Source organism: Salmo trutta, chromosome 20 (assembly GCF_901001165.1).
Source record: "Salmo trutta chromosome 20, fSalTru1.1, whole genome shotgun sequence".
NCBI classification, from domain to species: domain Eukaryota; kingdom Metazoa; phylum Chordata; class Actinopteri; order Salmoniformes; family Salmonidae; genus Salmo; species Salmo trutta.
In genome coordinates, this window is record NC_042976.1 from 54,118,011 (window position 1) to 54,137,170 (window position 19,160).

The 19,160-nt window shown below is 42.4% G+C and overlaps 1 protein-coding gene across 1 annotated transcript in view; it reads right to left on the reverse strand.

Moving 5' to 3' along the window:
- The window catches only part of tbc1d4 (TBC1 domain family, member 4), a 172,971-nt gene that overhangs the window by 48,276 nt on the left and 105,535 nt on the right, over nt 1-19,160 (reverse strand). Inside the window, exon 12 of the mRNA XM_029703680.1 lies at nt 13,258-13,493. Within this exon, the coding sequence (XP_029559540.1) occupies nt 13,258-13,493 (236 nt within the window). The remainder of the gene's footprint in view (nt 1-13,257; nt 13,494-19,160) is intronic.

The window sequence follows — 19,160 nt, forward strand, 5'->3', positions numbered from 1 at the left end:
ACGACAATTCCTTCGACCTCATGGCTTGGTTTTTGCTCTGTTTGCACTAAATGTTGGACCTTATATAGACAGGTGGGTGCCTTTCCAAATAATGTCCAATCAATTGAATTTACCACAGGTGGACTACAATCAAGTTGTAGAAACATCTCAAGGATGTCATGATTGTCCTGTGAGGATCAGAATGGATCAGATCAACTTGGCGGTGGATGACAGTAGCCAGGCCCTCTCTCACCCAAAGAGGGGAGGAAGGAGTTGCTGCCGAGTTGACAGCTCACACCTTGTCGTAAATTACAGCAGAACTCTTTTCCCTCCAGTATTAGGAATGACTTTGTTAACAGACAGTCTTCCCACCAAAACTCTAACAGTTTCTAAAGTGAATACTGGAACAATATTTCTAACATAAGAACGTGGGGAATGGTGAGAGATGATCTATAGAAAATGTATGTTTTGTGATCTCATTAAAAGGGGTATAAAGAAAATACAGTAACTTGAAAAATATATCCCTTTTATCTGTCAACCATAGGATAATCTATCTTCTATAAACTGTGCATAATAAGTAGCCACGCCCCAAGTGAGGTCAGAGAGTGTCAGGCTGACGGAACCGTCCCCTTCGGCCAGAGTGCATAAAATGATTGGTAACAGAAATTAACAGACCAGAAAAGCGTGCAGCGTAGCTACACGTTTGAAATGGTTGGAACTTTGAACCTCAACACGAGGTGAAGAAAATAAACTCACCTCCCAGACTAGACCAGAACATCGCCAGGCTGCAGCTGTGCGTGTAAAGTGATTCAAACTCTGACTATCAACACGAGGTGGAGAGAGGAGAAACCTCCCCTCTCGGACAATCACTGGTACGGCTGATTAGCTGTCCTAAGTCAAATATCTAGAAAAGCGAATCTAAGTGGGACCATCCTACTACTCTTCAAATCATCCTACTGTACTACTCCTCTCAAATTACCGTAGTACGCTACTCTCATCACCCAGTGGGAACCATCGACACGGCTGGCTAGCCTATCTTCCGAGGAGCATCTTCCAGAGTGAACAACAGTAGAAGACAGGAAAGGGGAGTTAGCTAGTAAATAAATAATTAAACCAATTTGTGAGGTACTGTATCATAGGTAAGGCTGGGGGTTTTACAGATCCAAGAAGGTTACAACTGTTCAGAATGATGATATGATAAGAGGTAATGATTAATACGTTGACGGTTTTATGAATGTGACAGATAAAGACCTTTAGAGTTTAATTCAGGAGATGGTAACTCTTCAAACAACTGCTCTTGTGGTGCCCGAAATTCCTTACATGATTAATTTAATTGGGTAACAATTAAACATACTTAGTTGATTCGATAAATAACAGTCATCAGATCAATGAATGTCACGACAAGGAAATTCAATGGAAACAGGATGCACCTGAGCTCAATTTCTAGTCTCATAGGAAAGGGTCTGTTTACTCATGTAATTAGGTAGGTATCCGGTTTTCGCTTTGACATTATGGGGTATTGTGTGCAGATAATTCAACACATTTTAGAATAAGGCTGTAACGTAACAAAATGTGGAAAAAGTGAAGGGGTCTGAATACTTTCCCGAATGCACTGTAAAAGTGGATCCTCATGCTTGTATTGTCCTTCCTTTTTAGACCACAAAGGCCTAATAAAATACTTCAAATGGTAGACTAACCGGTGAGTCTGGGTCCATCCCTTTCTCTCTCTCTGTGGTGACTTAAAGAAGAGTAAAGAGCCTTCACTTGGCCAAAGCACTGAAGAGTTTTGCGAACGGTGGTGTGCTATACTTAACAAATGTTCACTGGACCTGATGACTCTGATCATTGAATAACTTAAAAAGGATATTACCTCAGTTGAAAATTCACAGCAAGCTCTATGAGATGAGCTTAATGACCCTATCAAACTGGATGATCTCATTAAGAGTAACGCTGACCTTCAGACCAAGATTACGACCGAACTGAGGGAGAGGAAAATCAAGAAGCATAAATGCAATTTGGAAGAAAAGAACAACGGACTAATATACCTCTGGCGAGATCCTGAGCACAAGAAACCACAAAACCGGAAGAGACAAGCCGATGACAGACGCTGAGTTCCTCCGTCAGACCAACTATCCACAGACAGGCTAACTCTGGCTCCTCTACCAACGGTGAGCATTTCTTCTACAACAGAGGGCGAGGACACGGGGGACAACGTCATGGACAACTCCCCCAGCACGCAAGAGGGTTTGAGGCATACGTCGGGAGAAGAAGAAATTCACTACCACCCCGCGACACCTACCAATTGAGATCCAGGACCGCCCCTAGTCCAACAGGAGCTAAATGTCTTCAACTCATCAAGACAGACCCTGACATCAGCTCACCTTAGTGTTCTCAATAAGGGCTTATCATTTGTACCCACTGCATACGTGAATGACTTTGAAGTCCAGATAGATCTATTCAAGTTTTTCCGTAATCTGAGATTGCGTAAGTTCTTTGATAACAGTGAAACATGACTCCACTTGAAGTGTCATCCTCAGTGAAATGTATACATAGGTCTACCACGCTAATCAATAGACTTCCCTGTCCTACCGTGAGTCAAGGAGGAGATGGACCCATTAACCCAGCTGAGGGAGCTGAGAACTATGAGAGAACCACATTTAGAGCAAAACGTTTATTCGCACCTCCCCCCAAACGCAATGCATCCATAGAAACCTTCTGCAGGATTGTTGAAAATGATGTAGGTGACCTACTGAAAGACAAACAGAAACACAAATTCTACGATAACCTGAGTAGAGACGAGAGAATGACTCTTAAGGACTTACAGTCAGATTATGTTGATTATCATAAACAAATGTGACAAAGGAGGAGGAATTTGTATACAAAACAAATGTGACTATGTGAATGAATGTCACCGACAACTATCTAAAGGTGACTTCTATCGCAAACTGAATCATGACCCTACCTTAGAATTCCAGCATAATATCTCAACCACAGTGGAAAGCTGTTTGGAATCAGGACAAATCACCAAAAAAGAATGTGAATTTCTGTGGTTGAGATACCAACTTTTTATTCAATTGCTAAATTACACAAACAAGTGTCTCCACCCCCAGGTAGACCCATTGTAGCAGCCATTGACTCTGTGACATCCAACATTTTAAAGTTTGTGGATCACCACATTAAACCGATGGTTGAGAATCTCCCATCTTATGTCAAAGACACCAGTCACATGATCTCATTGATAGAGGGCTTATGAAGGATACCAGAGGGCACCCTGCTGGCCAATTTGATGTGGAGAGTTTGTACACTAAAATCCCACACACTGGAGGCTTGCAGGCACTGCAACACCTCCTTCAGCAGAGAGACTCTACCCTTGCTCCATCCAATGATTGCATCTTACAACTTATTATCCAATAACTACTTTGTGTTTGAGTCAGAATTTACACAGACTTATACACAAAGTCCACAATACCCTGCTATGTGCAGATAGTATGCATCCCCTTTCCCTCTAAGAATGGTCTACCATATAGCCAGTTATGCAGGGTTTAACGAATCTGTAGCCACCAGACAGATTTTCACAGCAATGCTAAAAAAAGGACAAATTCAAAACGAGACACTATAAGGACAAAACTCTTGATGCTGCAATAATGAAAATATCTCAAAAACCAAGAGAGGAATTTCTAAAAACTCAACCAAAGAAGAAAAACAATGCAACTGTCTTCTACACCAAGCACAACGTGTTCAGAGAAAATGAAAGCAATCCTGAAAAAGCACTGGCATATTCTGCAATCAGACCAAAAAAATCACACACCTCTTCATGGAACCCCCACTGGTGGTCTATAAGCGTGGTCGCAATATTGGATATATCTTGGTGAGATCTGACCTGCCCCCTGAGCCCACTCAGACACTCTTGTGGCTCATACAGGTCGAAAAATCCCTGATAGGGGTATCATCTCATGCAAGACCAAGGGAGTAATCTCTCTCATCACCTGTTCATGTGGGAAAGCCCACGTAGGACAAACAAAAATACAAATTAAACAACGCATAGCTGAACACCGCAGCTCAATCAGGTGTAAGAATATTGACTATCCAGTAGCAGCTCACTTTGTTGAAGCTAACCATCCTATCTCCTCCCTCCAATACACATGCATTGAGCATGTTGCTCTTCAAGGAGAGGAGGTAACACGGAGATCCTACTACTACAAAGGGAGGCTTACTGGATATCCTATCTAAAAACATTAACCCCTAGTGGTCTGAATATTTACTTTGATCTCAGGCCCTTCTTATGAACAAGTCTTGTAAATGGATTTATTCTTTCTACAGCTTATCAGCGTACACCTAATATATTCCCCGTATGATGATGCTCATTATGCATTATGGTTGAACCAAAAGATTACAAAATTGAATTAAATTTTTTTTTTGAAATATATATGTGAAATTGAATTAAACAATGTATGCTGATGCTAATATTATGTACAATATTCATTATGTTTCCATATGATAACAATAGCCTAATATACTCAATATGCCATAAACTATTGTTTTTTAACAGTTTCACTTAATTCATTCTAATTAACTTAATCATTATGACACACCCCTCACTATTGTCATTGGTTCAAGCGTTTATGACATTACCCTGAGGAAGGCACAGTGATGCCGAAAAGTTGGGGATTTACCCAACACATTTCTGGGAGTTAATATATAGAGTGTGCGACTCTCTTTATTATTTTTATGCCCCACCAAGATTGACATGCTAAAATCGCCACTGGTGGTGGGTCACAAATGATGATCAATAACATCAAAGGCTGCACTGAAATCTAACAATACAGAGTCAGTGCAGTACAAGTTGAGAGCCCTTTCCTATATGCATGCTGAAAGTCAGTAGTTAATAGCATTGCATTTGTTCAAACACACTTTTTCCATCAGTTTACAGGCAGAAAACTGATTGGTCGGCTGTTAGAGCCAGCAAAGGGTTCTTTACTATTTTTAGGTAGTTGAATTACTTTAGCTTCCTTCCACGCCTGTAGAAACACACACTCCTTTAGGCTTTGGTTAAAGACATGGCAATTAGGTTTGGCAATACAGTCTTATGCCATTGTCTATACCTGGTGGTTTATCATTGTTGGTCTCAATGGTGCAGGGGGTGCTGTCCTGTCAGCATGGGATGTTATAGGATGGGGGGTGCTGTCCTGTCAGCATGAGGGGTTGTGAGTGGGGGCGATTGAGTGGGGGCGAATGGATTGTTGGGTTGCAGCTGAGTTCTAGTCTCTCTGGGCAGAAAGCTGGTCTCTCTGGACGGAAAGCTGGGCTCTCTGGGCGGAGTGCCGGGCTCTCTGGGTGGAGAGCTGGGTCGTAGTGCACATTGTCTTGAGAGCTCTTCATTTATTCTAAAATAATATTGACTGGCACATTGCAACGCAGGAGAAAATATGAAATTATAATTCTTGCAGATAAGTATCTCTCTGTAGCCATAACGGCTGCTTCTGCCATAGCTGGGGCTACACATCCTCTCCTGTTCTTTATGTTGTTAGTTCCAGTGTGTATCATTGTCTTCGCTCCTATTAAAGTGTCCTCAAATTATTGTGAGGGCGCTCTGGGTTGTGGAGCACCATATTTTTCCTCACCTTCATGCCAGGTGGTAATTATCTTTCCCATAGATGTTTGCCGTTGGAATCACAGAGAATGACTCCAATCCCAGGTTGTTCTTGGAGCTAAGCTGAGAGTGGTGGTTGAGCTAGCAGAGTAGGGAGGTTATTATTCGTTGGAGAGGGATCTGAGGGAGGAGGGTTGGGGTTGGCTGCTCCATCTCTACATTAGTGCTGGTGGAGAGCTGGTCCAGGACTTGTTCTTTTAACTACACGAGTTGGGAAGGACCATGATGGAATTGGGCTCAGGTGATGTGGGCATTCCTTTGACTGTGTCCTCTCTGTCTTTGTTCATTGGGGTGGAGCTTGCTTGTGATGTTGTAATGTGATCAGGGACTGGTCATTTTTTTCCCTCTGCTTCGCAAAAAGGTGAACAATTACTGTCCAATTCAGGTATATGTTTACTGAGAGATACCAGGGGTGCGTTCAACAAGGGAAGTAGTTTGCAAAAGTTGGCTAACATATTCCATTTGTTTTGTGTTAGCAGTGATTGTTCGCTAACGTTAGCTGTTTCGGGTCTAAACTGACGCAAAAAATAATCAAGTGACCATTTAGACTTTCTACTATATTTAGTAGGAATAGCTAAGTCATTTTGAGTTTCAATATTGTCCCTAAAAAGCCACAGTAATCCTTACAAAAAGTATCCGTTTGATGTTTCAGCTTAACATTTTGGAATGTTCATTCAAATCGTTCAACTAAAATTGTTACTCTGGCAACATGTTTGCCACAAACAGAAGCATTGTTGAACTCGCCACTGATCTAATTCTTTGCTTCTGGTCCTAAAAAAAACAGTTTTTTTGTTGTTGCCAATGGACCCTTTTTGTTATGTATTTGTAGTGTTTACATAGGGCCGAGTGCTATGTTGTTGGGCAATTGGTTAAAATGGGTTAGGGTTAATTAATAAAAATAATTGCTTTGTTTAAAATGTGATGATATTTTGGAGATTTCGTTTTCATTTAACCTAGCATGAGCGAGAAAATGGCAGTTCTTGCACATGGGGTGAGACATTCTCACTAATTTGTATATAAAGCCAGTTATTTAGAATAATTTATTTCTGGAGAAACCTAAGTTGATTATTTAGCAGACATCACTTGCTTATATTCAGTCAACACTTATCTTAAGAATATCATAAAATATTTGAAAATTTTCGTTTCTCCATGCTTGTCTCAGAGCAGCGCGAAACGCTGTTGAAATAGATGGCCACAGCGGAAAGGCTATGTATTCTCTGCCCACTCGTGGTATCTCTCTTTGGTTACACATCCTTGGAATAGCAGAACAGCATAACGGTCCGGGTGGCCCTTGCTGTGCCTGGTGAGCTGTTGGTCAAGTTCTGTTGTCAGAAGAGGAATGGAAATGTCAGGGTGAACCGAAAACCTGACAAACCTGCCACGTACTGTATGTTGACTCTGCCTGTCGGAGGTGGAGTTCCAGAGCTCACAGGTGTGCCTGGCATGGATTGTGACTCCATCTCGTTCCTTTTCAACGGGTGAGTGAGTCAATGACTATTCAAGCCATTGACTCACTGATGAATGAAGATGAGGAGCGATCGGCAAAGGCAATCTGTAATCTGCGGGCATCACGGCTCGGTAAGAAATGTTTACTTTGAGAACAAAACATTTATTTGAAAACAAAACTACAATTTAATTTCGCTATCAATAACCCTCAGTTTTTGGCCATTTTTTGAGTGTCAGTTTGGTTACAACCAGCACTGGGCGTTCTTCCGTCCAATTTCTACATTCAGTGTCGGTTCATAACATTCTACTATATTACATAGATACATACATAACGTATTTGACATTCTACTATACAGTGAGGGAAAAAAAGTATCTGATCCCCTGCTGATTTTGTACGTTTGCTCACTGACAAAGAAATGATCAGTCTATAATTTTAATGGTAGGTTTATTTGAATAGTCAGAGACAGAATAACAAAATTGCATTTTAATGAGGGAAATAAGTATTTGACCCGCTCTCAATCAGAAAGATTTCTGGCTCCCAGGTGTCTTTTATACAGGTAATGAGCTCAGATTAGGAGCACAGTCTTAAAGGGAGTGCTCCTAATCTCAGCTTGTTACCTGTATAAAAGACACCTGTCCACAGAAGCAATCAATCAATCAGATTCCAAACTCTCCACCATGGCCAAGACCAAAGAGCTCTCCAAGGATGTCAGGGACAAGATTGTAGACCTACACAAGGCTGGAATGGGCTACAAGACCATCGCCAAGCATCTTGGTGAGAAGGTGACAACAGTTGGTGCGATTATTCGCATATGGAAGAAACACAAAATAACTGTCAATCTCCCTCGGCCTGGGGCTCCATGCAAGATCTCACCTCGTGGAGTTGCAATGATCATGAGAACGGTGAGGAATCAGCCCAGAACTACACGGGAGGATCTTGTCAATGATCTCAAGGCAGCTGGGACCATAGTCACTAAGAAAACAATTGGTTACACACTACGCCGTGAAGGACTGAAATCCTGCAGCACCCGCAAGGTCCCCCTGCTCAAGAAAGCACATATACATGCCTGTCTGAAGTTTGCCAATGAACATCTGAATGATTCAGAGGACAACTGGGTGAAAGTGTTGTGGTCAGATGAGACCAAAATGGAGCTCTTTGGCATCAACTCAACTCGCCATGTTTGGAGGAGGAGGAATGCTGCCTATGACCCCAAGAACACCATCTCCACCGTCAAACATGGAGGTGGAAACATTATGCTTTGGGGGTGTTTTTCTGCTAAGGGGACAGGACAACTTCACCGCATCAAAGGGACGATGGACGGGGCCATGTACCGTCAAATCTTGGGTGAGAACCTTCCCTCAGCCAGGGCATTGAAAATGGGTCGTGGATGGGTATTCCAGCATGACAATGGCCTAAAACACACGGCCAAGGCAACGAAGGAGTGGCTCAAGAAGAAGCACATTAAGGTCCTGGAGTGGCCTAGCCAGTCTCCAGACCTTAATCCCATAGAAAATCTGTGGAGGGAGCTGAAGGTTTGAGTTGCCAAACGTCAGCCTCAAAACCTTAATGACTTGGAGAAGATCTGCAAAGAGGAGTGGGACAAAATCCCTCCTGAGATGTGTGCAAACCTGGTGGCTAACTACAAGAAACGTCTGACCTCTGTGATTGCCAACAAGGGTTTTGCCACCAAGTACTAAGTCATTTTTTGCAGAGGGGGTCAAATACTTATTTCCCTCATTAAAATGCAAATCAATTTATAACATTTTTGACGATCGTTATTCTGTTTTTTGTTGTTGTTATTCTGTCTCTCACTATTCAAATAAACCTACCATTAAAATTATAGACTGATCATTTCTTTGTCAGTGGGCAAACGTACAAAATCAGCAGGGGATCAAATTCTTTTTCCCTCACTGTATCACGTACAGTTGAAGTCGGAAGTTTACATACACCTTAGCCAAATACATTTAAACTCGGTTTTTCACAATTCCTGACATTTAATCCTAGTAAAAAGTCCCTGTCTTAGGTCAGTTAGGATCACCACTTTATTTTAAGAATGTGAAATGCCAGAATAATAGTAGAGAGAATTATTTATTTCAGCTTTTATTTCTTTCATCACATTCCCAGTGGGTCAGAAGTTTACATACGCTCAATTAGTATTTGGTAGCATTGCCTTTAAATTGTTTAACTTGGGTCAAATGTTTCGGGTAGACTTCCACAAGCTTCCCACAATAAGTTGGGTGAATTTTGACCCATTCCTCCTGACAGAGCTGGTGTAACTGAGTCAGATTTGTAGGCCTCCTTGCTCGCACACGCTTTTTCAGTTCTGACCACACATTTTCAGGGCTTTGTGATGGCCATTCCAGCACCTTGACTTTTTTGTCCATAAGCCATTTTGCCACAACTTTGGAAGTATGCTTGGACTCATTGTCCGTTTGGAAGACCCATTTGCGACCAAGCTTTAACTTCCTGACTGATGTCTTGAGATATTGCTTCAATATATCCACATCATTTTCCATACTCGTGATGCCATCTATTTTGTGAAGTGCACCAGTCCCTCCTGCAGCAAAGCACCCCCACAAAATGATGCTGCCATCCCCATGCTTCACGGTTGGGATGGTGTTCTTCGGCTCGCAAGCCTCCCCCTTTTTCCTCCAAACATATGGATGGTCATTATGGCCATCGTTATGACATCATTTTCTGGAATTTTCCAAGCTGTTTAAAGTCATAGTCAACTTAGTGTATGTAAACTTCTGACCCACTGGAATTGTGATACAGTGAATAATAAATGAAATAATATGTTTGTAAACAGATTATGACTTGTGTCATGCACAAAGTAGATGTCCAAACCGACTTGCCAAAACTATAGTTTGTTAACAATACATTTGTGGAGTGGTTGAAAAACGAGTTTTAATGACCCCAACCTAAGTGTATGTAAACTTCCGACTTCAACTGTAACAATAATATATTACCAAACATAAGCTCTTTAATCCCACCCCTCAGCCACTCTCAACCCATCCCACCTACTGTATCACCATAGACCAACCTCGTTTGCTTTCCATTTGCTATATATCCTTAAATTGTTCTGTGATGTTTTACATATGTTTTGAACGTTGAATATATTTTAGATTTTAGATTCTTCAAAGTATCCACCCTGCCTTGATGACAGCTTTGCATACTCTTGTCATTCTCTCAACCAGCTTCAAGCGGTAGTCTTTAAACAATCTAAATAGAATGAGATAAATATATTTAGATTTGTTAAACACTTTTTTGGTTACTACATGATTACATATGTGTGTTATTTCATAGTTTTGATGTCTTCACTATTATTCTACAATATAGAAAATAGTAAAAATAAAGCAAAACCCTTGAATGAGTAGGAGTGTCAACTTTTGATAGGTACTGTATATGTATCAGAAATGTGATGTGTCCTCAGAAGGGGGGGGGGGGGGATGGGTTAATAAAAATAATACAAAAACACAAAACAAAATGTGGAAAAGTTTAAGGTGTGTGAATACTTTCTGAAGGCACTGTAGATATAGGCAGGGACGAAAAGCCACGTGTTAAAATATTTAGGTGGACGCAACGAATAACTGCTGCTGCCATCCCACCGACAAAACATGCCCCCCAACCAACCCCTCCTCCCATTTTCTCTGCCATCCCTGGCTGGTAATTCAGGTGTGGTCAAAGCAGGGGGGCGAGCATGCTCCCCATCTCACCTCCAGAGGGTCCTGGTGTCGGCCAAAGACCCCATGGACCCGAAGGAGCCCTGGTAAAAGCTTTTCAGGAAAGTGGGAGAGGAGAAGGAGGAGGAGAGACTGAAGTTGGACTCGCTCTCCGACACGCTGCGCGTTCTCGAGTAGGACACGGGGCTGGTGTTCAAAATAAAGAAACCAAGGTTATTGTGGAATAAATGTGGTCTGGATGCAAAATGAATGTTCTTTAAAAAAAAAGAAGAGTCATGCCATGGGCAGGAGCCTCTTAGGTGACATTATGATGTTGACTGTGTTTGTAGGGTCTGTTGGTTGTGTTCTTTTTTGTGTTGTGAGTGTGAAAAATAATGTTCATCAGCAGAAACTAGACCTGATTGACTCGTTTTAAAGGGAATCAAATCAAATCTGTTATGGTGGGAAAGCCATTCACATAATAAGAAATTGAAGAATGTAAAATAGATGACATTGTTGATGTAGAACAGATGATGGGTGCATAAATTATTTGTCAGTTAGTGACATACTCATTAGTGTGGACTTTCCATGACAGCTAGTTTTAGCGTCTTAAAGCTGAAATCCGCATAAGGAGAACAGTACCACTGTTCAACCCAGCACATTTGTTATGGTTTTATAGATGCAATGTAGGAGAGGAGCATCCAGCATCCTGTAAACATATATTTTTTTACAGTAAATACTCTGCTGTTCTATCACGTGTGCAATGAAATCCAAGGAAAAAAACTGTGTTAGTTGTTTAAAGTAACTTCCTTGCTGTTGTAAAATGAATGTGGCAGTTTCACCATTACGAATTCCAGCTTAAAAACAAAACTTTCCATCAATATTTCAATAACAGTAGCTGTCAATGTGTCATTGCTAGCATTGGCCCCTAAAGAACATATTCCACATTCAAGTACAATATGAGGTGCTATTTTATAAAAGGCCCTATGCCAATCTTATTTACATCACAAATAAAGCATGTTTCCTCATCACAAGATGCTGTATACACAACAGTTGACTAGGGCAAATCACCAGGCTAGAATGAGAGAAGCTCCAGAAGTAGATCTGCATCTACACACATAGAAATAGAACAAACAGAATAGTCATTCAATCTACACAGAATACCCCATTATGACAAAGTGAAAACATATATTTTTGGGGGGTGGGGGGGGATTTATTGAAAATGAAATACAGAAATCAGATTTACACAAGTATTCACACCCCTTTGCTGACACTCCAAATGTAGCTTAGGTGCATCCAATGTCCTTTGATCATCCTTGAGATGTCACTAAAACTTGATTTGAGTCCACCTGTGCCAATTCAATTGTTTGGATGATTTAGAAAGAAACACACCTGTCTATATAAGGTCCACAGTTGACAATGCATGTCAGAGCAGAAACTATACCATGAAGTCGGTAGATCTCCGAGATAGAATTGTGATGAGGCATATATCTGGGGAAGGGTATAAAACAATTTCTAGAGTGTTGAAAGTTTCCAAGAGCACAGTGGTCTCCATCATTGGAATATGGAACTATCCAGACTCTGCCTTGAGCTGGCCGTCCGACCAAACTTATCAACCGGGCAAGAAGGACCTTGGTGAGGGAGGTGACCAAGAACCCAACGACCACTCTGACCGAACTACAGAGTTCCTTGGCTGAGATGGGAGAACCTGCCAGAAGGACAACTGTCTCTACAGCACTTCACCAATCTGGGCTTTATGGGACAGCAGCCAGACAGAATCCACTCCTGAGAAAAAGGCACATGGCAGTTCCAACAGGACAATGACCGCAAGCATACAGCCAAAGCAAACCCGGAATGGCTTGAGAACAATGTTAAAGTCCTTGAGTGGCTGAGCCAAAGCCCAGACTTGAATCCCATTGAAAATCTGTGACTTGATGATTTCAGTTCACTGCCGCTCCCCATCTAACTTATCAGAGCTTGAGAAACTCTGCAGGGAAGTATCTAAGAAAATCTCCAATTACAGATGTACAAAGCTGATACAGACATACCGAAAACGAGTCAAAGCTGTAATCGCCGCCAAAGGTGCTTCTACAAAGTATTGACTCAGGGATGGGAATATTTATGTAAATTCGATATGTCATCTTCAATAAATGTGCAAACATTTCTAAAAACCTGTTTTCACTTTGTCATTATGGGGTATTGTGTGTAGATAGAGATGACATTTTTTGGAATCCATTTTGAATTTAGGCTGTAACACAACAAAATGTGGAATAAGTCAAGGGGTAGGAATACTTTCTGAAGGCATTGTAAATGGAACTCCCAATTACTGGAACTAAACAGAACCAAACTATTGGGGCCAGGGTCCATTTGGTCCATCTTTATCTCATTCTAGTCACGTGGGAAGGAAGTGACATAAGGATAACAGGAAGTGAAGTGTGTTGCGTTTTGTGTGTGTGTGTGTGTGGTGGTGTGCTTCGTGTCATGGCCTGTTGGGTCATGTTGTTTCTTTGTTTGTTTACCTGCTCTGCAGTAGTTCGGGGTTGACAGACTGCTGCCTACGGAGCAGGGCCTTGCTGTGGGTACTAGTGCCCCCCTGCTGGACTCCCTGGGTGGGCGCGTCGTTGAACGAGATGCGCTTCTTCACGGGCAGGTGGCTGAAGGTGTGGGCACGCCGCCGGAACTGGAGGGCATCTGGGTCGTCGTCAGGGAAACCAGGGGGCGTGCCTGGTGGGGAGTCACCGGGAGAATCGTCCGCCTGGAGGGGACAGAGTGATGAAGATGAGGATGATGAATTAATACACATCCTGACCCCATACCTTCTGTTGCATTAACCAGGTCTCAGATCTGTTTGTGCTGTATAGCCAACTCCTATTGTCTTTGGCATGCAGGAGTTGGCTATACAGCACAAACAGATCTGAGACCAGAATAGTGTTGCATGAGGTGGACTCTAGACTCTGGAGAATGCATTAAGGTGCACACAAGTTAGACCAAATGACACTCTAGGATAGAAATCAAACACAGCTAGAATACAAAACTTGCTGCTATGATACATAACAAATCCTGCAAAGAATCCAATCTGATTCCGAAAACTAAAATACTTAAGCAATTATTAGCAATACAACTTCCACACTCCATTCCAAAGCCAACAGGTCTGCACTTACCTACTACTAGCAAGTGTCCTCACTCACGCAATACGGTACGACTCCACACACTCCAACTCTCTTAGTCCTATTCCCTGCCGCCTGTGTGCCTCCCCATGCTGCTCGACTCATCTATTGTACTCTAATAAGCTGCACCCTGTGACTCACTGCATTACACTACAGGAGGGAAGGCACTGCACAGCTCCGTTCTAAACCAAACCCTCCATCCCTACCCTTACGCCGTCCCCGACTCCCTCTCACACATCTGACATGTAAGAAAAATGCAGGGCTACCTTGAAAAAGATACCTTGGCCTTAATTGGTCTCCCCTGCCTAAATAAAGGTTAAATCAATGCTGGTACAGTAACTCCACATCGCTTGTAGAGAGGTTGGGGGTGGAATTAATTCCTATGTTCCTCAAACCTAGTCAGTCCATTCAGCGCTGCCACAGACCAACAAGGGCTTTGGGATATGACTCAGAGGTACGTTTGTTTGGTTTGGGACCAGGCCCGTTTCACATTGTGAAGAGGCTAGTATAGGCCCCTCCAGTTCCAGTGTTGGAGGGCCTGTTTACAAGGAAGTGTAGAGGAAGTATTGAGGCATTGCTCAGCAGACACAGAGCTGGACACATCCCGTCTCTGTTTCCTACCCTGGCCTCTGTGTCCGGAGACCGTCCTCAGATCATAGTAGAGGCCTCACTCAGCTCAAAACACAGGTCCCGGGGGCCAGGGGGTAACACACCACACAGAGACATACACAGATAGAGACACAAAGACAGACAAAAACATAGACCCACAAAAACATGCATGTACACACATGTACACACAGACTCCCAGAGACAAACACGCACGAACACACATGCGCAAACAGTCAGCTGTGGGAAAAGGCAACCAAGGTGAATAGAATAACACATCTGACACCTTCCTTGATTTTGGAGAGATGTGCTTGCCCCATGAGCTGAGTAAGAATATTTTATTTAAAAAATTATATGACCGGATAATGAGTGAAAGACTGGTAGATCGGGGGAGGGAGGGGAGGTATTGTTGTTGAGTAATACTATATTTCGATGTTTTGGTTGTTGTGAACTGTGAGCGAAGGTGGTAACTTTGCATACTAGTTGTAGGTGCTTGTGATGTACATCTCGTGATGTTTTTACAGGAGAAAGCAAACCCACTCACACTTCTGGGGCATGTGAGGACTCATATGTTTGTGTGTGTGGTCCGACTATGATTTAAAGCAGAGATCATCAACTCGATTCTTGAGTGGATGGTCAGGGGGCCAGAACATAATTACAAATAATTTGTAGATTGCAAATTGACCGCAAGAAAGCCAAACAGATATAACATTTGACTAAAACATAATAATTTCAAACCTTGCTTAGATTTGTATACGATCACATATATCTCTTAATTATGCGTGGGAATAGTTTGTATCATATTTACAAAATTAAAATCAGCCTTTTAAGTCCGACAATTAAATATTTTTGGGGGGCAAAATAAAATCAGTTGGGGTCAGTTGGGGTACCCTGATTTAAGGTATAACATGTACCCTCCCTGCCTCTCCCCGCCCCTGCCCATCGCCAAAATGTCTGACGGGGGGGGGGAGGGGGGGGGGAGATTGGCCAGCAGAGGGTCGACATCACACCCCCGTCCCACATTTTGGTATAACATGTACCCTCCCTGTCTCTCCCCGCCCCTGCCCATCGCCAAAATGTCTGACGGACGGACGGACGGACGGGGGGGAATTGGCCAGAGGGTCGACATCACACCCCCATCCCACATTTTGCATCGTTGTGACACTAGAGTGAACAACTCCGCCATTAAACAACCGTCCAGGCTACGTTGGAAAATACATTTAGGAACAAACCTGGGAATATTCATGTCAGAAAAGATAATGGACCTATATATTTTTATAATACAATCTTTGAGAACTAACAATCACCAAAATAAAAGCTAGACAGTAAGCGAGAAAAAAAAAAATGAATTTAACAGTATTCACTTTGTTATTATGTTTGAGAAAAACAACACATTGTTAGTTCTCAAAGATTGTATTATAAAAAATATATACAGTGAGGGAAAAAAGTATTTGATCCCCTGCTGATTTTGTACGTTTTCCCACTGACAAAGAAATCATCAGTCTACAATTTTAATGGTACGTTTATTTGAACAGTGAGAGACAGAATAACAACAAAAAATCCAGAAAAACGCATGTCAAAAATGATATAAAATGATTTGCATTTTAATGAGGGAAATAATTATTTGACCCCCTCTCAATCAGAAAGATTTCTGTCTCCCAGGTGTCTTTTATACAGGTAACGAGCTGAGATTAGGAGCACAGGTAACCTGTTGAGGCCACGGGTTAGCAATGAACCCTGAGACGGGATTGCTAGCAAGGCTGGAAATTCAAAACATCAAAAATCTAATAATTTCAATTTCTCAAACAATCAACTATTTTACACCATTTAAAAGATAAACATCTCCTTAATCTAACCACATTGTTCGATTTTCAAAGAGGCTTTACGGCAAAATCATAAAGTTAGATTATGTTAGGACAGTACATAGCCACAAAAGTACAAACATCCATTTTCAATTCAAGGTCAGGCGTCACCAAAAGCAGAAACCAGCTAAAATTATGCACCAACCTTTGACAATCTCCATCAGATGACACTCCTAGGACATTATGTTATACAATACATGCATTTTTTGTTCCATCAAGTTCATATTTATATCCAAAAACCGCATTTTACAGTAGCGGTGAAATTCTGATTTTTTTCTTCTCTGAAATGCTTCCGGTGAACAACGTTACAATTTTCAAAATTACTATTCGAAAACATTGGTAAATTATAATATTGTCATTCAAATAATTATAGTTTAACATTTCGTAAATGATACTGTCTTGCCAGATTTCAAAATAACTTTACTGGGAAATCACAAGTTGCAATAAACCGGGTGCTGTGCTAAGAACAATAAGCTAGCCTAATTAGCTTAGCATCATCTTGTAACCATGTAATATCAATAATACTATTGTCAATAATCCATTACCTTTGATTATCTTCATCCATTGGCAGTTCCAGGAATTCCAGGTCCACAACAAATGTGGTTTCTTTTGACAAAGTTCATAATTGATGTCCAAATAACTCCAAGTTGTTCCATGTTGTTAGCGCTTCGGTGGCTACTAAAAAGTAGCGCGGGGGGGGGTGTGTGAAGTCACGGCAAAAAGTTAAAAAAGTTACAAAAATAATCTATTTATGTTTGTTCAAACATGTCAAACGTTGTTTAGCATCAATCTTTAGAGCCATTTTTAACGTGAAACATCAGTAATGTTTCAACCCGACCTCACCTGTGTCTAGAAAAACGTTTTTTAAAAATGTCTCGTGTCTCATGATTGCGCAGGTGCAGGCCATAATGGAAGTGACGACATCCCAGGGACGTCAACTTCAATGCATTCTAATTTGCTCCCTGTTAATCATAGAAGCTTCAAACAACTTTATAAAGATCGCTGACATCTAGTGGAAGCCGTAGGAGTTGCGAACTGAATCCTTTCTCACTATGGTATCTAATAAACAATGACACTAAATAGTACAGCCACAAAATTCTCATTTTTTTAAATCAATTTTTCTCAGGTTTTTGCCTGCAATATGAGTTTTGTTATACTTACAGACACCATTCAAACTGTTTTAGAAAATTCAGAGTGTTTTCTATCCGAATGTGTTAATAATATGCATATCCTAGCTTCTGAGTTGGTGTAGGAGGCAGTTAAAAATGGGCACATATTTTTTCAAAATTCTCAATACTGCCACCGTGGCCCGTAGAGTGCTCCTAATCTCTGCTTGTTACCTGTATAAAAGACACCTGTCCACAGAAGCAATCAATCAATCAGATTCCAAACTCTCCACCATGGCCAAGACCAAAGAGCTCTCCAAGGATGTCAGGGACAAGATTGTAGACCTACACAAGGCTGGAATGGGCTACAAGACCATCGCCAAGCATCTTGGTGAGAAGGTGACAACAGTTGGTGCAATTATTCGCAAATGGAAGAAACACAAAAGAACTGTCAATCTCCCTCGGCCTGGGGCTCCATGCAAGATCTCACCTCGTGGAATTGCAATGATCATGAGAACGGTGAGGAATCAGCCCAGAACTACACGGGAGGATCTTGTCAATGGAAATCCAATTTATCAACCCATGGAGGTCTGGATTTGGAGTCACACTCAAAATTAAAGTGGAAAACCACACTACAGGCTGATCCAACTTTGATGTAATGTCCTTAAAACAAGTCAAAATGAGGCTCAATAGTGTGTGTGGCCTCCATGTGCCTGTATGACCTCCCTACAACGCCTGGGCATGCTCCTGATGAGGTGGCGGATGGTCTCCTGAGGGATCTCCTCCCAGACCTGGACTAAAGCATCCACCAACTCCTGGTGCAACGTGGCGTTGGTGGATGGAGCGAGACATGATGTCCCAGATGTGCTCAATTGGATTCAGGTCTGGGGAACGGGCGGGCTAGTCCATTGCATCAATGCCTTCCTCTTGCAGGAACTGCTGACACACTCCAGCCACATGAGGTCTAGCATTGTCTTGCATTAGGAGGACCAAGGGCCAACCGCACCAGCATATGGTCTCACAAGGGGTCTGAGGATCTCATCTCGGTACCTAATGGCAGTCAGGCTACCTCTGGCGAGCACATGGAGGGCTGTGCGGCCCCCCAAAGAAATGCCACCCCACACCATGACTGACCCACCGCCAAACCGGTCATGCTGGAGGATGTTACAGGCAGCAGAACATTCTCCACGGCGTCTCCAGACTCTGTCACGTCTGTCACGTGCTCAGTGTGAACCTGCTTTCATCTGTGAAGAGCACAGGGCGCCAGTGGTGAATTTGCCAATCTTGGTGTTCTCTGGCAAATGCCAAACGTCCTGCACGGTGTTGGGCTGCAAGCACAACCCCCACCTGTGGACGTCGGGCCCTCATACCACCCTCATGGAGTCTGTTTCTGACCGTTTGAGCAGACACATGCACATTTGTGGCCTGCTGCAGGTCATTTTGCAGGGCTCTGGCAGTGCTTCTCCTGCTCCTCTTTGCAAAAAGGCGGAGGTAGCGGTCCTGCTGCTGGGTTGTTGCCCTCCTACGGCCTCCTCCACGTCTCCTGATGTACTGGCCTGTTTCCTGGTAGCGCCTCCATGCTCTGGACACTACACTGACAGACACAGCAAACCTTCTTGCCACAGCTCGCATTGATGTGCCATCCTGGATGAGCTGCACTACCTGAGCCACTTGTGTGGGT